At 60.0% G+C, this 15537-nt stretch overlaps 1 protein-coding gene across 2 annotated transcripts in view; it reads right to left on the bottom strand.

Moving 5' to 3' along the window:
- Positions 1-15537, bottom strand: part of ASB2 (ankyrin repeat and SOCS box containing 2) — a 54417-nt gene that overhangs the window by 14451 nt on the left and 24429 nt on the right. For both annotated transcript variants that reach the window (XM_075614464.1, XM_075614463.1), the window contains one exon: positions 3324-3490. In XM_075614464.1, the coding sequence (XP_075470579.1) occupies positions 3324-3490 (167 nt within the window). The remainder of the gene's footprint in view (positions 1-3323; positions 3491-15537) is intronic.

Below are 15537 nucleotides of genomic sequence, written 5' to 3'. Positions count from 1 at the left end.
ACTAATACTGGTGGGTTAAAATCAAGTGATTTTGATTAAAATGAAATATTTCCCCCATGTGTATAACTAACTGTACGTTAGTGCTCATTGTAGTATGCGCAAATGAATTATAAATGACGATGAGTACTCAGTTTTAGGAGTTACAGTTGGATCCATGGTTATATACTGTAATAAGGAAAGGGAACAACCTTCTTAATTACTGCAGCGCTCTGAAGATAGTGATACAGCCTCGGAAAATGTTCATGTGTAACTCGCTGGATTTACTTGTCAACCTGACTGGCAATAGGAGGCACTTCTTATTGGTAGTACGGCAGATAGGTGGAGCAATGTCGTATCCAGTAGTGTTAGGCCAAGTCCACAGTGGCCGCCTCGGCGTGCGCTGCGGCATACACGCCACACACCACAGCACAGACCTCTATGGGGCAGGCTCCAGTGGGCGCGTGTATGTGGGCGCGCAAAGCAACCCCTTTCCAATCTTGGCCGCGCCTCCCATCGCTCCCTACAGACTGCAGATCGTGACTTCTATCTGTGAACGCGCTTCCAGGGCGCTAGGCATGCATGCAACAGTAAGTACTGGGGCCATAGCCTTACAATTTACAGTCGCTGAAACTTCCGCCCAGGGGCATAGATATAGCCTGGGCAAAGCCCAGGAACACGCACCCTTGGGGGGCCCGCTCAGGGCCGCAGACATGGAGGAGAGCCGGGACATTTGACCCAGTTGTGTAGCCATCTGATCACTAAATTCAAGGCCCCCTTCCTCCTCCAGTCCCCTTAACAGCCACGGTGACAGCTTCAGTCAGTGCTCACAGCTCAGTCAGTGCTTCAGTCAGTGCTCACAGCTTAGCATCAAAGCTGGATCGGGAGCTGTGAGCGATGGGGGGGGCGGGGGTGTTGCAGAGATAGTCGGCAGCAGACGTTGGGGGCAGAACTGAGAGAGAGAGCAGGCAGCAGAGCCTGGGGCGGAACTGAGGCAGAGAGAGCAGGCAGCAGAGCTGGGGGTGGAACTGAGGCCAAGAGAGCAGGCAGCAGTGGTTGGGTGGGAGCAGGCAGCAGAGGCTGGGGGGCAGAGAGAGCAGGCAGAAAAGGCTGGGGGCAGAATGAGGCAGAGATCTGCAGAACTCTGCCCTCCCATGCTCTTCGTGATATCAGGGGAAGGAGTTACCATGTGCTGCTGTTGGAAGGCATGCTGTGTATTTGTGTGTCCATTTGCTGTACGTATTTGTGTTTCAGTTTGCTGTGTGTATCAATTTGCTTTGTGTGTTTCAGTCTGTCAGTGAGTCAGTATGTTGTGTGTGTTTGTGTGTACATTTGTCAGTTACACTTTGCTCTGTCAGTGTGCTGTGTGTGATTCAGTGTCTGCCAGTGTGCTGTGTGTGCTTCAGTGTCTGAAAGTGTGCTTCAGTTTCTGTTATTGTGCTTCAGCGTGCTGTGTGTGCTTCAGTGCCAGTCAGTGTACTTCAGTGCCTGTCAGTGGGCTGTGTGTGCTTCAGTGTCTGTTAATGTGCTGTATGTACCTCCGTGTCTGTCAGTATGCTGTGTGTGATTCAGAGTGTCAGTGTGCTGTGTGTGATTCAGTGTCTGTCAGTGTGCTGTGTGTGCTTCAGTGTCTGTTAATGTGCTGTATGTGCCTCCGTGTCTGTCAGTGTGCTGTGTGTGATTCAGAGTGTCAGTGTGCTGTGTGTGATTCAGTGTCTATCAGTGTGCTGTGTGTCTGTCAATGTGCGTCAGTGTGCTGTGTGTGCTTCAGGGCCTGTCAGTGTGCTTCAGTGTGCTGTGTGAGCCTCAGTGTGTGTTAGTGTGCTGTGTGTGCCTCAGTGTCTGTCAGTGTGCTGTGTGTGCTTCAGTGTCTGTCAGTATGCTGTGTGTACTTCAGTGTCTGTCAGTGTGCTGTGTGTGCTTCAGTGCCTGTCAGTGTGCTGTGTGAGCCTCAGTGTGTGTCAGTATGCTGTGTGTACTTCAGTGTCTGTCAGTGTGCTGTGTGTGCCTCAGTGTCTGTCAGTGTGCTGTGTGTGCTTCAGTGCCTGTCAGTGTGCTGTGTGTGCCTCAGTGTCTGTCAGTGTGCTGTGTGTGCCTCAGTGTCTGTCAGTGTGCTGTGTGTGCTTCAGTGCCTGTCAGTGTGCTGTGTGTGCCTCAGTGTCTGTCAGTGTGCTGGGGGGGGGGGTCACGCAGTTGGTGAAACTTGCCCCGGGTGCAAAAACACCAAGTTACTCCCCTGCATTTACGTATATTTACATTATCAAATGCCTCAACAGCGGCTCGGTCAGACCTCCACTCCTCAGACGCACAGTCAGAACCCCCATCCGCTCCTCAGCTACTGCCTCCCCGCTCCTCATCCTCCCAGTAAGACCCCTTCATCCTCAGCGGGCTATTGCAGTGTGCGTGTGTGTGGGAGGGGGTTATTTTTAGTGTGGGGGGTTTATTGTAGTGTGTGTGTGTGTGTGGTTATTGCAGTTTGTGTGTGTGTGTCAGTGGGAAGGTTATTGTAGTGTCTGTGTGTGTGGCGGGGGGGGGGTGTTATCGTAGTCTGTGTGTAGGTGGTTATTGTAACTTGTGTATTGTGCATTGTAAGGAACCCCAACCCTCTCTAATAGCGCGTCTGAGATCAGATGCCTTGTAAGGAACCCCAACCCTCTCTAATAGCGCGTCTGAAATCAGATATATTGTAAGGAACCCCAACCCTCTCTAATAGCGTGTCTGAGATCAGATATATTGTAAGGAACCCCAACCCTCTCTTATAGCGCATCTGAGATCAGATGCATTGTAAGGAACCCCAACCCTCTCTAATAGCGCGTCTGAGATCAGATGCATTGTAAGGAACCCCAACTCTCTCTAATAGCGCGTCTGAGATCAGATGCATTGTAAGGAACCCCAACCCTCTCTTATAGCGCGTCTGAGATCAGATGCATTGTAAGGAACCCCAACCCTCTCTTATAGCGCGTCTGAGATCAGATGCATTGTAAATTCTTCTGTATTTTGTATAATTTCAAATAACCTGAACATCACAGGGAACCCTTTAGAGATGCCCGGGGAACCCTTGTTGAAAAACACTGATCTACGGTGTTTACTACGGAGATATTTGCCTAAAAGCGGGAGCACTCTGCTATAATTATGACACAACATAAAAGCCGACTGAAGACATTATACGGATAAGTGCAAAATAAGTGAGGAATACAAAATACAAAACGTGTTTATATATTTATCACAGGCACTTTTACTGACAAATTACCAATAATTACTTATAAATAAAGCAGGTGTATTACAGAACTTTGTGGGGAAAGTTCCCTCCGTGTTATAATCAGTCATTACCAGCAGCTCGTACCAACCTCGTAACAGAATCCTGGTACATCCAACGGCGCCGTAATATGCCGCGTCGTGCAGTGGCAGCCATCCCTCTGTATTAGGCTCACAGAGTTTGTCCCCTGCTTTAATCATATTAATCAGAGTCTCCTCCTCTCTGTTTCTGATCGCCAACTCAATGGGGTTTTGCTCGCTGTGACAAGTGAAAGAAAATCGTTTGTACACATTATATGTCTTTGGTGTAGGAGGAACTGTAAATGTATTCTGTATATAGAGCCCTTCTATTCACTGGTTTGTGCACCTGAACCCTTTGTCCAAAACCCAATTTCACTGGGATTCTGATGAAAGCCCAACTGAGTGTAGATAGGAAATAGTGAGTTGCAGGGTAACGCGAAGTTAAATGGTAAATATCTATTTTATTGCTTGGATTTTAATTTTAATATAGTACAATATAAGGGATATTTCAAAGAAACTGCAGTCTATCAACACAAAATGTGAGAATTCCCCTGATTTTTATTCCACGGTTAATGATTTGCCCGTTTTATGATGATGGACTTGCATGCACAAGGCTTCATTTAATGCTTTGGTCATTCTGAGAAAATTACGTCCTTTAGGTAAAGTTTACATATTACTTGTAACAGATCCAGTAATACTTCTTACTACTATCTGACATGTTATTCAGAGTACCAGAAATGCAGTGCCAACATCCCACACCAGAGGTGGCTGCATGCATGACTTAGAAGTAAAGTGCATAGTTCTTTGGAAATTGATATCTTTTGTTTCAACAATTTCTAAACACTTCTGTCAAAAACCCCAGCCAGCAGCAGCAGCAGTGTAAGGATCCGCACTGCGGGTACACCCGCTTCCAGCCAGCAGCAGCAGTGTAAGGATCCGCGCTGCGGGTACACCCGCTTCCAGCCAGCAGCAGCAGTGTAAGGATCCGCGCTGCGGGTACACCCGCTTCCAGCCAGCAGCAGCAGTGTAAGGATCCGCGCTGCGGGTACACCCGCTTCCAGCCAGCAGCAGTGTAAGGATCCGCGCTGCGGGTACACCCGCTTCCAGCCAGCAGCAGCAGTGTAAGGATCCGCACTGCGGGTACACCCGCTTCCAGCCAGCAGCAGCAGTGTAAGGATCCGCGCTGCGGGTACACCCGCTTCCAGCCAGCAGCAGTGTAAGGATCCGCGCTGCGGGTACACCCGCTTCCAGCCAGCAGCAGCAGTGTAAGGATCCGCACTGCAGGTACACCCGCTTCCAGCCAGCAGCAGCAGTGTAAGGATCCGCGCTGCGGGTACACCCGCTTCCAGCCAGCAGCAGCAGTGTAAGGATCCGCGCTGCGGGTACACCCGCTTCCAGCAGCAGCAGCAGTGTGAGGATCCGCGCTGCGGGTACACCCGCTTCCAGCCAGCAGCAGCAGTGTAAGGATCCGCGCTGCGGGTACACCCGATTCCAGCCAGCAGCAGCAGTGTAAGGATCCGCGCTGCGGGTACACCCGATTCCAGCCAGCAGCAGTGTAAGGATCCGCGCTGCGGGTACACCCGCTTCCAGCCAGCAGCCGCAGTGTGAGGATCCGCGCTGCGGGTACACCCGCTTCCAGCCAGCAGCAGCAGTGTGAGGATCCGCGCTGCGGGTACACCCGCTTCCAGCCAGCAGCACTGTAAGGATCCGTGCTGCGGGTACACCCGCTTCCAGCCAGCAGCAGTGTAAGGATCCGCACTGCGGGTACACCCGCTTCCAGCCAGCAGCAGTGTAAGGATCCGCGCTGCGGGTACACCCGCTTCCAGCCAGCAGCAGTGTAAGGATCCGCACTGCGGGTACACCCGCTTCCAGCCAGCAGCAGCAGTGTAAGGATCCGCGCTGCAGGTACACCCGCTACCAGCCAGCAGCAGTGTGAGGATCCGCACTGCGGGTACACCCGCTACCAGCCAGCAGCAGCAGTGTGAGGATCCGCGCTGCGGGTACACCCGCTACCAGCCAGCAGCAGTGTAAGGATCCGCGCTGCGGGTAAACCCGCTTCCAGCAGCAGCAGCAGTGTGAGGATCCGTGCTGCGGGTACACCCGCTTCCAGCCAGCAGCAGCAGTGAAAGGATCCGCACTGCGGGTACACCCGCTTCCAGCCAGCAGCAGTGTAAGGATCCGCGCTGCGGGTACACCCGCTTCCAGCCAGCAGCAGCAGTGTGAGGATCCGCGCTGCGGGTACACCCGCTTCCAGCCAGCAGCAGTGTAAGGATCCGCGCTGCGGGTACACCCGCTTCCAGCCAGCAGCAGCAGTGTGAGGATCCGCGCTGCGGGTACACCCGCTTCCAGCCAGCAGCAGTGTAAGGATCCGCCCTGCGGGTACACCCGCTTCCAGCCAGCAGCAGTGTAAGGATCCGCCCTGCGGGTACACCCGCTTCCAGCCAGCAGCAGTGTAAGGATCCGCGCTGCGGGTACACCCGCTTCCAGCCAGCAGCAGTGTAAGGATCCGCACTGCGGGTACACCCGCTTCCAGCCAGCAGCAGTGTGAGGATCCGCACTGCGGGTACACCCGCTTCCAGCCAGCAGCAGTGTAAGGATCCGCACTGCGGGTACACCCGCTTCCAGCCAGTAGCAGCAGTGTGAGGATCCGCGCTGCGGGTACACCCGCTTCCAGCCAGCAGCAGCAGTGTAAGGATCCGCGCTGCGGGTACACCCGCTTCCAGCCAGCAGCAGCAGTGTAAGGATCCGCGCTGCGGGTACACCCGCTACCAGCCAGCAGAAGTGTAAGGATCCGTGCTGCGGGTACACCCGCTTCCAGCCAGCAGCAGCAGTGTGAGGATCCGCGCTGCGGGTACACCCGCTACCAGCCAGCAGCAGCAGTGTAAGGATCCGCGCTGCGGGTACACCCGCTTCCAGCCAGCAGCAGCAGTGTAAGGATCCGCGCTGCGGGTACACCCGCTTCCAGCCAGCAGCAGCAGTGTAAGGATCCGCGCTGCGGGTACACCCGCTTCCAGCCAGCAGCAGAAGTGTAAGGATCCGCGCTGCGGGTACACCCGCTTCCAGCCAGCAGCAGCAGTGTAAGGATCCGCGCTGCGGGTACACCCGCTTCCAGCCAGCAGCAGCAGTGTAAGGATCCGCGCTGCGGGTACACCCGCTTCCAGCCAGCCAGCAGCAGTGTGAGGATCCGCGCTGCGGGTACACCCGCTTCCAGCCAGCAGCAGTGTGAGGATCCGCGCTGCGGGTACACCCGCTTCCAGCCAGCAGCAGCAGTGTAAGGATCCGCGCTGCGGGTATACCCGCTTCCAGCAAGCAGCAGTGTAAGGATCCGTGCTGCGGGTACACCCGCTTCCAGCCAGCAGCAGCAGTGTAAGGATCCGCGCTGCGGGTATACCCGCTTCCAGCAAGCAGCAGTGTAAGGATCCGCGCTGCGGGTACACCCGCTTCCAGCCAGCAACAGCAGTGTAAGGATCCGCGCTGCGGGTACACCCGCTTCCAACCAGCAGCAGTGTAAGGATCCGCGCTGCAGGTACACCCGCTTCCAGCCAGCAGCAGCAGTGTAAGGATCCGCGCTGCGGGTACACCCGCTTCCAGCCAGCAGCAGCAGTGTAAGGATCCGCGCTGCGGGTACACCCGCTTCCAGCCAGCAGCAGTGTAAGGATCCGTGCTGCGGGTACACCCGCTTCCAGCCAGCAGCAGTGTAAGGATCCGCGCTGCGGGTACACCCGCTTCCAGCCAGCAGCAGCAGTGTAAGGATCCGCGCTGCGGGTACACCCGCTTCCAGCCAGCAGCAGCAGTGTAAGGATCCGCGCTGCGGGTACACCCGCTTCCAGCCAGCAGCAGCAGTGTAAGGATCCGCGCTGCGGGTACACCCGCTTCCAGCCAGCAGCAGCAGTGTAAGGATCCGCGCTGCGGGTACACCCGCTTCCAGCCAGCAGCAGTGTAAGGATCCGCGCTGCGGGTACACCCGCTTCCAGCCAGCAGCAGCAGTGTAAGGATCCGCGCTGCGGGTACACCCGCTTCCAGCCAGCAGCAGTGTAAGGATCCGCGCTGCGGGTACACCCGCTTCCAGCCAGCAAGCAGCAGTGTAAGGATCCGCGGTGCGGGTACACCCGCTTCCAGCCAGCAGCCGCAGTGTAAGGATCCGCGGTGCGGGTACACCCGCTTCCAGCCAGCAGCAGTGTGAGGATCCGCGCTGCGGGTACACCCGCTTCCAGCCAGCAGCAGTGTAAGGATCCGCGCTGCGGGTACACCCGCTTCCAGCCAGCAGCAGTGTGAGGATCCGCGCTGCGGGTACACCCGCTTCCAGCCAGCAGCAGTGTAAGGATCCGCGCTGCGGGTACACCCGCTTCCACCCAGCAGCAGCAGTGTAAGGATCCGCGCTGCGGGTACACCCGCTTCCAGCCAGCAGCAGCAGTGTAAGGATCCGCGCTGCGGGTACACCCGCTTCCAGCCAGCAGCAGCAGTGTAAGGATCCGCGCTGCGGGTACACCCGCTTCCAGCCAGCAGCAGCAGTGTAAGGATCCGCACTGCGGGTACACCCACTTCCAGCAAGCAGCAGCAGTGTGAGGATCCGCGCTGCGGGTACACCCGCTTCCAGTCAGCCAGCAGCAGTGTAAGGATCCGCGCTGCGGGTACACCCGCTTCCAGCCAGCAGCAGCAGTGTAAGGATCCGCGCTGCGGGTACACCCGCTTCCAGCCAGCAGCCGCAGTGTAAGGATCCGCGCTGCGGGTACACCCGCTTCCAGCCAGCAGCAGCAGTATAAGGATCCGCGCTGCGGGTACACCCGCTTCCAGCCAGCAGCAGCAGTGTAAGGATCCGCACTGCGGGTACACCCGCTTCCAGCCAGCAGCAGTGTAAGGATCCGCGCTGCGGGTACACCCGCTTCCAGCCAGCAGCAGCAGTGTAAGGATCCACGCTGCGGGTACACCCGCTTCTAGCCAGCAGCAGCAGTGTAAGGATCCGCGCTGCGGGTACACCCGCTTCCAGCCAGCAGCAGCAGTGTAAGGATCCGCGCTGCGGGTACACCCGCTTCTAGCCAGCAGTAGTGTAAGGATCCGCGCTGCGGGTACACCCGCTTCCAGCCAGCAGCAGCAGTGTGAGGATCCGCGCTGCGGGTACACCCGCTTCCAGCCAGCAGCCGCAGTGTAAGGATCCGCGCTGCGGGTACACCCGCTTCCAGCCAGCAGCAGCAGTGTAAGGATCCGCGCTGCGGGTACACCCGCTTCCAGCCAGCAGCAGCAGTGTAAGGATCCGCGCTGCGGGTACACCCGCTTCCAGCCAGCAGCAGCAGTATAAGGATCCGCGCTGCGGGTACACCCGCTTCCAGCCAGCAGCAGCAGTGTAAGGATCCGCGCTGCGGGTACACCCGCTTCCAGCCAGCAGCAGTGTAAGGATCCGCGCTGCGGGTACACCCGCTTCCAGCCAGCAGCAGCAGTGTAAGGATCCACGCTGCGGGTACACCCGCTTCCAGCCAGCAGCAGTGTAAGGATCCGCGCTGCGGGTACACCCGCTTCCAGCCAGCAGCAGCAGTGTAAGGATCCACGCTGCGGGTACACCCGATTCCAGCCAGCAGCAGCAGTGTAAGGATCCGCGCTGCGGGTACACCCGCTTCCAGCCAGCAGCAGTGTAAGGATCCGCGCTGCGGGTACACCCGCTTCCAGCCAGCAGCCGCAGTGTAAGGATCCGCGCTGCGGGTACACCCGCTTCCAGCCAGCAGCAGCAGTGTAAGGATCCACGCTGCGGGTACACCCGCTTCCAGCCAGCAGCAGTGTAAGGATCCGCCCTGCGGGTACACCCGCTTCCAGCCAGCAGCAGTGTAAGGATCCAGGCTGCGGGTACACCCGCTTCCAGCCAGCAGCAGTGTGAGGATCCGCGCTGCGGGTACACCCGCTTCCAGCCAGCAGCAGCAGTGTGAGGATCCGCGCTGCGGGTACACCCGCTACCAGCCAGCAGAAGTGTAAGGATCCGCGCTGCGGGTACACCCGCTTCCAGCCAGCAGCTGCAGTGTAAGGATCCGCGCTGCGGGTACACCCGCTTCCAGCCAGCAGCAGCAGTGTAAGGATCCGCGCTGCGGGTACACCCGCTTCCAGCTAGCAGCAGTGTAAGGATCCGCGCTGCGGGTACACCCGCTTCCAGCCAGCAGCAGCAGTGTAAGGATCCGCGCTGCAGGTACACCCGCTTCCAGCCAGCAGCAGCAGTGTAAGGATCCGCGCTGCGGGTACACCCGCTTCCAGCCAGCAGCAGTGTAAGGATCCGCGCTGCGGGTACACCCGCTTCCAGCCAGCAGCAGTGTAAGGATCCGCGCTGCAGGTACACCCGCTTCCAGCCAGCAGCAGTGTAAGGATCCGCGCTGCGGGTACACCCGCTTCCAGCCAGCAGCAGCAGTGTAAGGATCCGCGCTGCGGGTACACCCGCTTCCAGCCAGCAGCAGTGTAAGGATCCGCGCTGCAGGTACACCCGCTTCCAGCCAGCAGCAGTGTAAGGATCCGTGCTGCGGGTACACCCGCTTCCAGCCAGCAGCAGTGTAAGGATACGCGCTGCGGGTACACCCGCTTCCAGCCAGCAGCAGCAGTGTAAGGATCCGCGCTGCGGGTACACCCGCTTCCAGCCAGCAGCAGCAGTGTAAGGATCCGCGCTGCGGGTACACCCGCTTCCAGCCAGCAGCAGCAGTGTAAGGATCCGCGCTGCGGGTACACCCGCTTCCAGCCAGCAGCAGCAGTGTAAGGATCCGCGCTGCGGGTACACCCGCTTCCAGCCAGCAGCAGTGTAAGGATCCGCGCTGCAGGTACACCCGCTTCCAGCCAGCAGCAGCAGTGTAAGGATCCGCGCTGCGGGTACACCCGCTTCTAGCCAGCAGCAGTGTAAGGATCCGCGCTGCGGGTACACCCGCTTCCAGCAGCAGCAGTGTAAGGATCCGTGCTGCGGGTACACCCGCTTCCAGCCAGCAGCAGCAGTGTAAGGTTCCGCGCTGCGAGTACACCCGCTTCCAGCCAGCAGCAGCAGTGTAAGGTTCCGCGCTGCGGGTACACCCGCTTCCAGCCAGCAGCAGCAGTATAAGGATCCGCGCTGCGGGTACACCCGCTTCCAGCCAGCAGCAGCAGTGTAAGGATCCGCGCTGCGGGTACACCCGCTTCCAGCCAGCAGCAGTGTGAGGATCCGCGCTGCGGGTACACCCGCTTCCAGCCAGCAGCAGTGTAAGGATCCGCGCTGCGGGTACACCCGCTTCCAGCCATCAGCAGTGTAAGGATCCGCGCTGCGGGTACACCCGCTTCCAGCCAGCAGCAGTGTAAGGATCCGCGCTGTGGGTACACCCGCTTCCAGCCAGCAGCAGTGTAAGGATCCGCGCTGCGGGTACACCCGCTTCCAGCCAGCAGCAGCAGTGTAAGGATCCGCGCTGCGGGTACACCCGCTTCCAGCCAGCAGCAGCAGTGTAAGGATCCGCGCTGCGGGTACACCCGCTTCCAGCCAGCAGCAGCAGTGTAAGGATCCGCGCTGCGGGTACACCCGCTTCCAGCCAGCAGCAGCAGTGTAAGGATCCGCGCTGCGGGTACACCCGCTTCCAGCCAGCAGCAGCAGTGTAAGGATCCGCACTGCGGGTACACCCGCTTCCAGCCAGCAGCAGTGTAAGGATCCGCGCTGCGGGTACACCCGCTTCCAGCCAGCAGCAGTGTAAGGATCCGCGCTGCGGGTACACCCGCTTCCAGCCAGCAGCAGCAGTGTAAGGATCCGCGCTGCGGGTACACCCGCTTCCAGCCATCAGCAGTGTAAGGATCCGCGCTGCGGGTACACCCGCTTCCAGCCAGCAGCAGCAGTGTAAGGATCCGCGCTGCAGGTACACCCGCTTCCAGCCAGCAGCAGTGTAAGGATCCGCGCTGCGGGTACACCCGCTTCCAGCCAGCAGCAGTGTAAGGATCCGCGCTGCGGATACACCCGCTTCCAGCCAGCAGCAGTGTAAGGATCCGCGCTGCGGGTACACCCGCTTCCAGCCAGCAGCAGTGTAAGGATCCGCGCTGCGGGTACACCCGCTTCCACCCAGCAGCAGCAGTGTAAGGATCCGCACTGCGGGTACACCCACTTCCAGCCAGCAGCAGCAGTGTAAGGATCCGCGCTGCGGGTACACCCGCTTCCAGCCAGGAGCAGCAGTGTAAGGATCCGCGCTGCGGGTACACCCGCTTCCACCCAGCAGCAGCAGTGTAAGGATCCGCACTGCGGGTACACCCACTTCCAGCCAGCAGCAGCAGTGTAAGGATCCGCGCTGCGGGTACACCCGCTTCCAGCCAGGAGCAGCAGTGTAAGGATCCGCGCTGCGGGTATACCCGCTTCCAGCCAGGAGCAGCAGTGTAAGGATCCGCGCTGCGGGTACACCCGCTTCCAGCCAGCAGCAGTGTGAGGATCCGCGCTGCGGGTACACCCGCTTCCAGCCAGCAGCAGCAGTGTGAGGAACCGCGCTGCGGGTACACCCGCTTCCAACCAGCAGCAGTGTAAGGATCCGCGCTGCGGGTACACCCGCTTCCAGCCAGCAGCAGCAGTGTAAGGATCCGCGCTGCGGGTACACCCGCTTCCAGCCAGCAGCAGTGTGAGGATCCGCGCTGCGGGTACACCCGCTTCCAGCCAGCAGCAGCAGTGTAAGGATCCGCGCTGCGGGTACACCCGATTCCAGCCAGCAGTGTAAGGATCCGCGCTGCGGGTACACCCGCTTCCAGCCAGCAGCAGCAGTGTAAGGATCCGCGCTGCGGGTACACCCGATTCCAGCCAGCAGTGTAAGGATCCGCGCTGCGGGTACACCCGCTTCCAGCCAGCAGCAGTGTAAGGATCCGCACTGCGGGTACACCCGCTTCCAGCCAGCAGCAGTGTAAGGATCCGCACTGCGGGTACACCCGCTTCCAGCCAGCAGCAGTGTAAGGATCCGCGCTGCGGGTACACCCGCTTCCAGCCAGCAGCAGTGTAAGGATCCGCGCTGCGGGTACACCCGCTTCCAGCCAGCAACAGCAGTGTAAGGATCCGCGCTGCGGGTACATCCGCTTCCAGCCAGCAGCAGTGTAAGGATCCGCACTGCGGGTACACCCGCTTCCAGCCAGCAGCAGTGTAAGGATCCACGCTGCAGGTACACCCGCTTCCAGCCAGCAGCAGTGTAAGGATCCGCGCTGCGGGTACACCCGCTTCCAGCCAGCAGCAGTGTAAGGATCCGCACTGCGGGTACACCCGCTTCCAGCCAGCAGCAGTGTAAGGATCCGCGCTGCGGGTACATCCGCTTCCAGCCAGCAGCAGTGTAAGGATCCGCACTGCGGGTACACCCGCTTCCAGCCAGCAGCAGTGTAAGGATCCACGCTGCAGGTACACCCGCTTCCAGCCAGCAGCAGTGTAAGGATCCGCGCTGCGGGTACACCCGCTTCCAGCCAGCAACAGCAGTGTAAGGATCCGCGCTGCGGGTACATCCGCTTCCAGCCAGCAGCAGTGTAAGGATCCGCGCTGCGGGTACATCCGCTTCCAGCCAGCAGCAGCAGTGTAAGGATCCGCGCTGCAGGTACACCCGCTTCCAGCCAGCAGCAGTGTAAGGATCCGCGCTGCGGGTATACCCGCTTCCAGCCAGCAGCAGCAGTGTAAGGATCCGTGCTGCGGGTACACCCGCTTCCAGCCAGCAGCAGCAGTGTAAGGATCCGCGCTGCGGGTACACCCGCTTCCAGCCAGCAGCAGCAGTGTAAGGATCCGCGCTGCGGGTACACCCGCTTCCAGCCAGCAGCAGCAGTGTAAGGATCCGCGCTGCGGGTACATCCGCTTCCAGCCAGCAGCAGTGTAAGGATCCGCGCTGCGGGTACACCCGCTTCCAGCCAGCAGCAGTGTAAGGATCCGCGCTGCAGGTACACCCGCTTCCAGCCAGCAGCAGTGTAAGGATCCGCGCTGCGGGTATACCCGCTTCCAGCCAGCAGCAGCAGTGTAAGGATCCGCGCTGCGGGTACACCCGCTTCCAGCCAGCAGCAGCAGTGTAAGGATCCGCGCTGCGGGTACACCCGCTTCCAGCCAGCAGCAGCAGTGTAAGGATCCGCGCTGCGGGTACACCCGCTTCCAGCCAGCAGCAGCAGTGTAAGGATCCGTGCTGCGGGTACACCCGCTTCCAGCCAGCAGCAGCAGTGTAAGGATCCGCGCTGCGGGTACACCCGCTTCCAGCCAGCAGCAGCAGTGTAAGGATCCGTGCTGCGGGTACACCCGCTTCCAGCCAGCAGCAGCAGTGTAAGGATCCGTGCTGCGGGTACACCCGCTTCCAGCCAGCAGCAGTGTAAGGATCCGCGCTGCAGGTACACCCGCTTCCAGCCAGCAGCAGCAGTGTAAGGATCCGCGCTGCGGGTACACCCGCTTCCAGCCAGCAGCAGCAGTGTAAGGATCCGCGCTGCGGGTACACCCGCTTCCAGCCAGCAGCAGCAGTGTAAGGATCCGCGCTGCGGGTACACCCGCTTCCAGCCAGCAGCAGTGTAAGGATACGCACTGCGGGTACACCCGCTTCCAGCCAGCCAGCAGCAGTGTGAGGATCCGCGCTGCGGGTACACCCGCTTCCAGCCAGCAGCAGCAGTGTAAGGATCCGCGCTGCGGGTACACCCGCTTCCAGCCAGCAGCAGTGTGAGGATCCGCGCTGCGGGTACACCCGCTTCCAGCAGCAGCAGTGTAAGGATCCGTGCTGCGGGTACACCCGCTTCCAGCCAGCAGCAGCAGTGTAAGGATCCGCGCTGCGGGTACACCCGCTTCCAGCAGCAGCAGTGTAAGGATCCGTGCTGCGGGTACACCCGCTTCCAGCCAGCAGCAGCAGTGTAAGGATCCGCGCTGCGGGTACACCCGCTTCCAGCAGCAGCAGTGTAAGGATCCGTGCTGCAGGTACACCCGCTTCCAGCCAGCAGCAGCAGTGTAAGGATCCGCGCTGCGGGTACACCCGCTTCCAGCAGCAGCAGTGTAAGGATCCGCGCTGCGGGTACACCCGCTTCCAGCAGCAGCAGTGTAAGGATCCGCGCTGCGGGTACACCCGCTTCCAGCCAGCAGCAGCAGTGTGAGGATCCGCGCTGCGGGTACACCCGCTTCCAGCCAGCAGCAGCAGTGTAAGGATCCGCGCTGCGGGTACACCCGCTTCCAGCCAGCAGCAGTGTAAGGATCCGCCCTGCGGGTACACCCGCTTCCAGCCAGCAGCAGTGTAAGGATCCGGGCTGCGGGTACACCCGCTTCCAGCCAGCAGCAGTGTAAGGATCCGCGCTGCGGGTACACCCGCTTCCAGCCAGCAGCAGTGTAAGGATCCGCGCTGCGGGTACACCCGCTTCCAGCCAGCAGCAGTGTAAGGATCCGCGCTGCGGGTACACCCGCTTCCAGCCAGCAGCAGTGTAAGGATCCGCGCTGCGGGTACACCCGCTTCCAGCCAGCAGCAGCAGTGTAACGATCCACGCTGCGGGTACAACCGCTTCCAGCCAGCAGCAGTGTAAGGATCCGCCCTGCGGGTACACCCGCTTCCAGCCAGCAGCAGTGTAAGGATCCGCCCTGCGGGTACACCCGCTACCAGCCAGCAGCAGCAGTGTAAGGATCCGCGCTGCGGGTACACCCGCTTCCAGCCAGCAGCAGTGTAAGGATCCGCCCTGCAGGTACACCCGCTTCCAGCCAGCAGCAGTGTAAGGATCCGCGCTGCGGGTACACCCGCTTCCAGCCAGCAGCAGCAGTGTAAGGATCCGCGCTGCGGGTACACCCGCTTCCAGCCAGCAGCAGCAGTGTAAGGATCCGCACTGCGGGTACACCCGCTTCCAGCCAGCAGCAGCAGTGTAAGGATCCGCACTGCGGGTACACCCGCTTCCAGCCAGCAGCAGTGTAAGGATCCGCGCTGCGGGTACACCCACTTCCAGCCAGCAGCAGCAGTGTAAGGATCCGCGCTGCGGGTACACCCGCTTCCAGCCAGCAGCAGTGTAAGGATCCGCGCTGCGGGTACACCCGCTTCCAGCCATCAGCAGTGTAAGGATCCGTGCTGCGGGTACACCCGCTTCCAGCCAGCAGCAGTGTAAGGATCCGCACTGCGGGTACACCCGCTTCCAGCCAGCAGCAGTGTAAGGATCCGCGCTGCGGGTACACCCGCTTCCAGCCATCAGCAGTGTAAGGATCCGCGCTGCGGGTACACCCGCTTCCAGCCAGCAGCAGTGTAAGGATCCGCGCTGCAGGTATACCCGCTTCCAGCCAGCAGCAGCAGTGTAAGGATCCGCGCTGCGGGTACACCCGCTTCCAGCCAGCAGCAGCAGTGTAAGGATCCGCGCTGCGGGTACACCCAC

This window comes from Ascaphus truei, chromosome 9, assembly GCF_040206685.1.
Source record: "Ascaphus truei isolate aAscTru1 chromosome 9, aAscTru1.hap1, whole genome shotgun sequence".
NCBI classification, from domain to species: Eukaryota; Metazoa; Chordata; class Amphibia; order Anura; family Ascaphidae; genus Ascaphus; species Ascaphus truei.
This window is presented reverse-complemented; position numbering and strand designations above follow the sequence as displayed.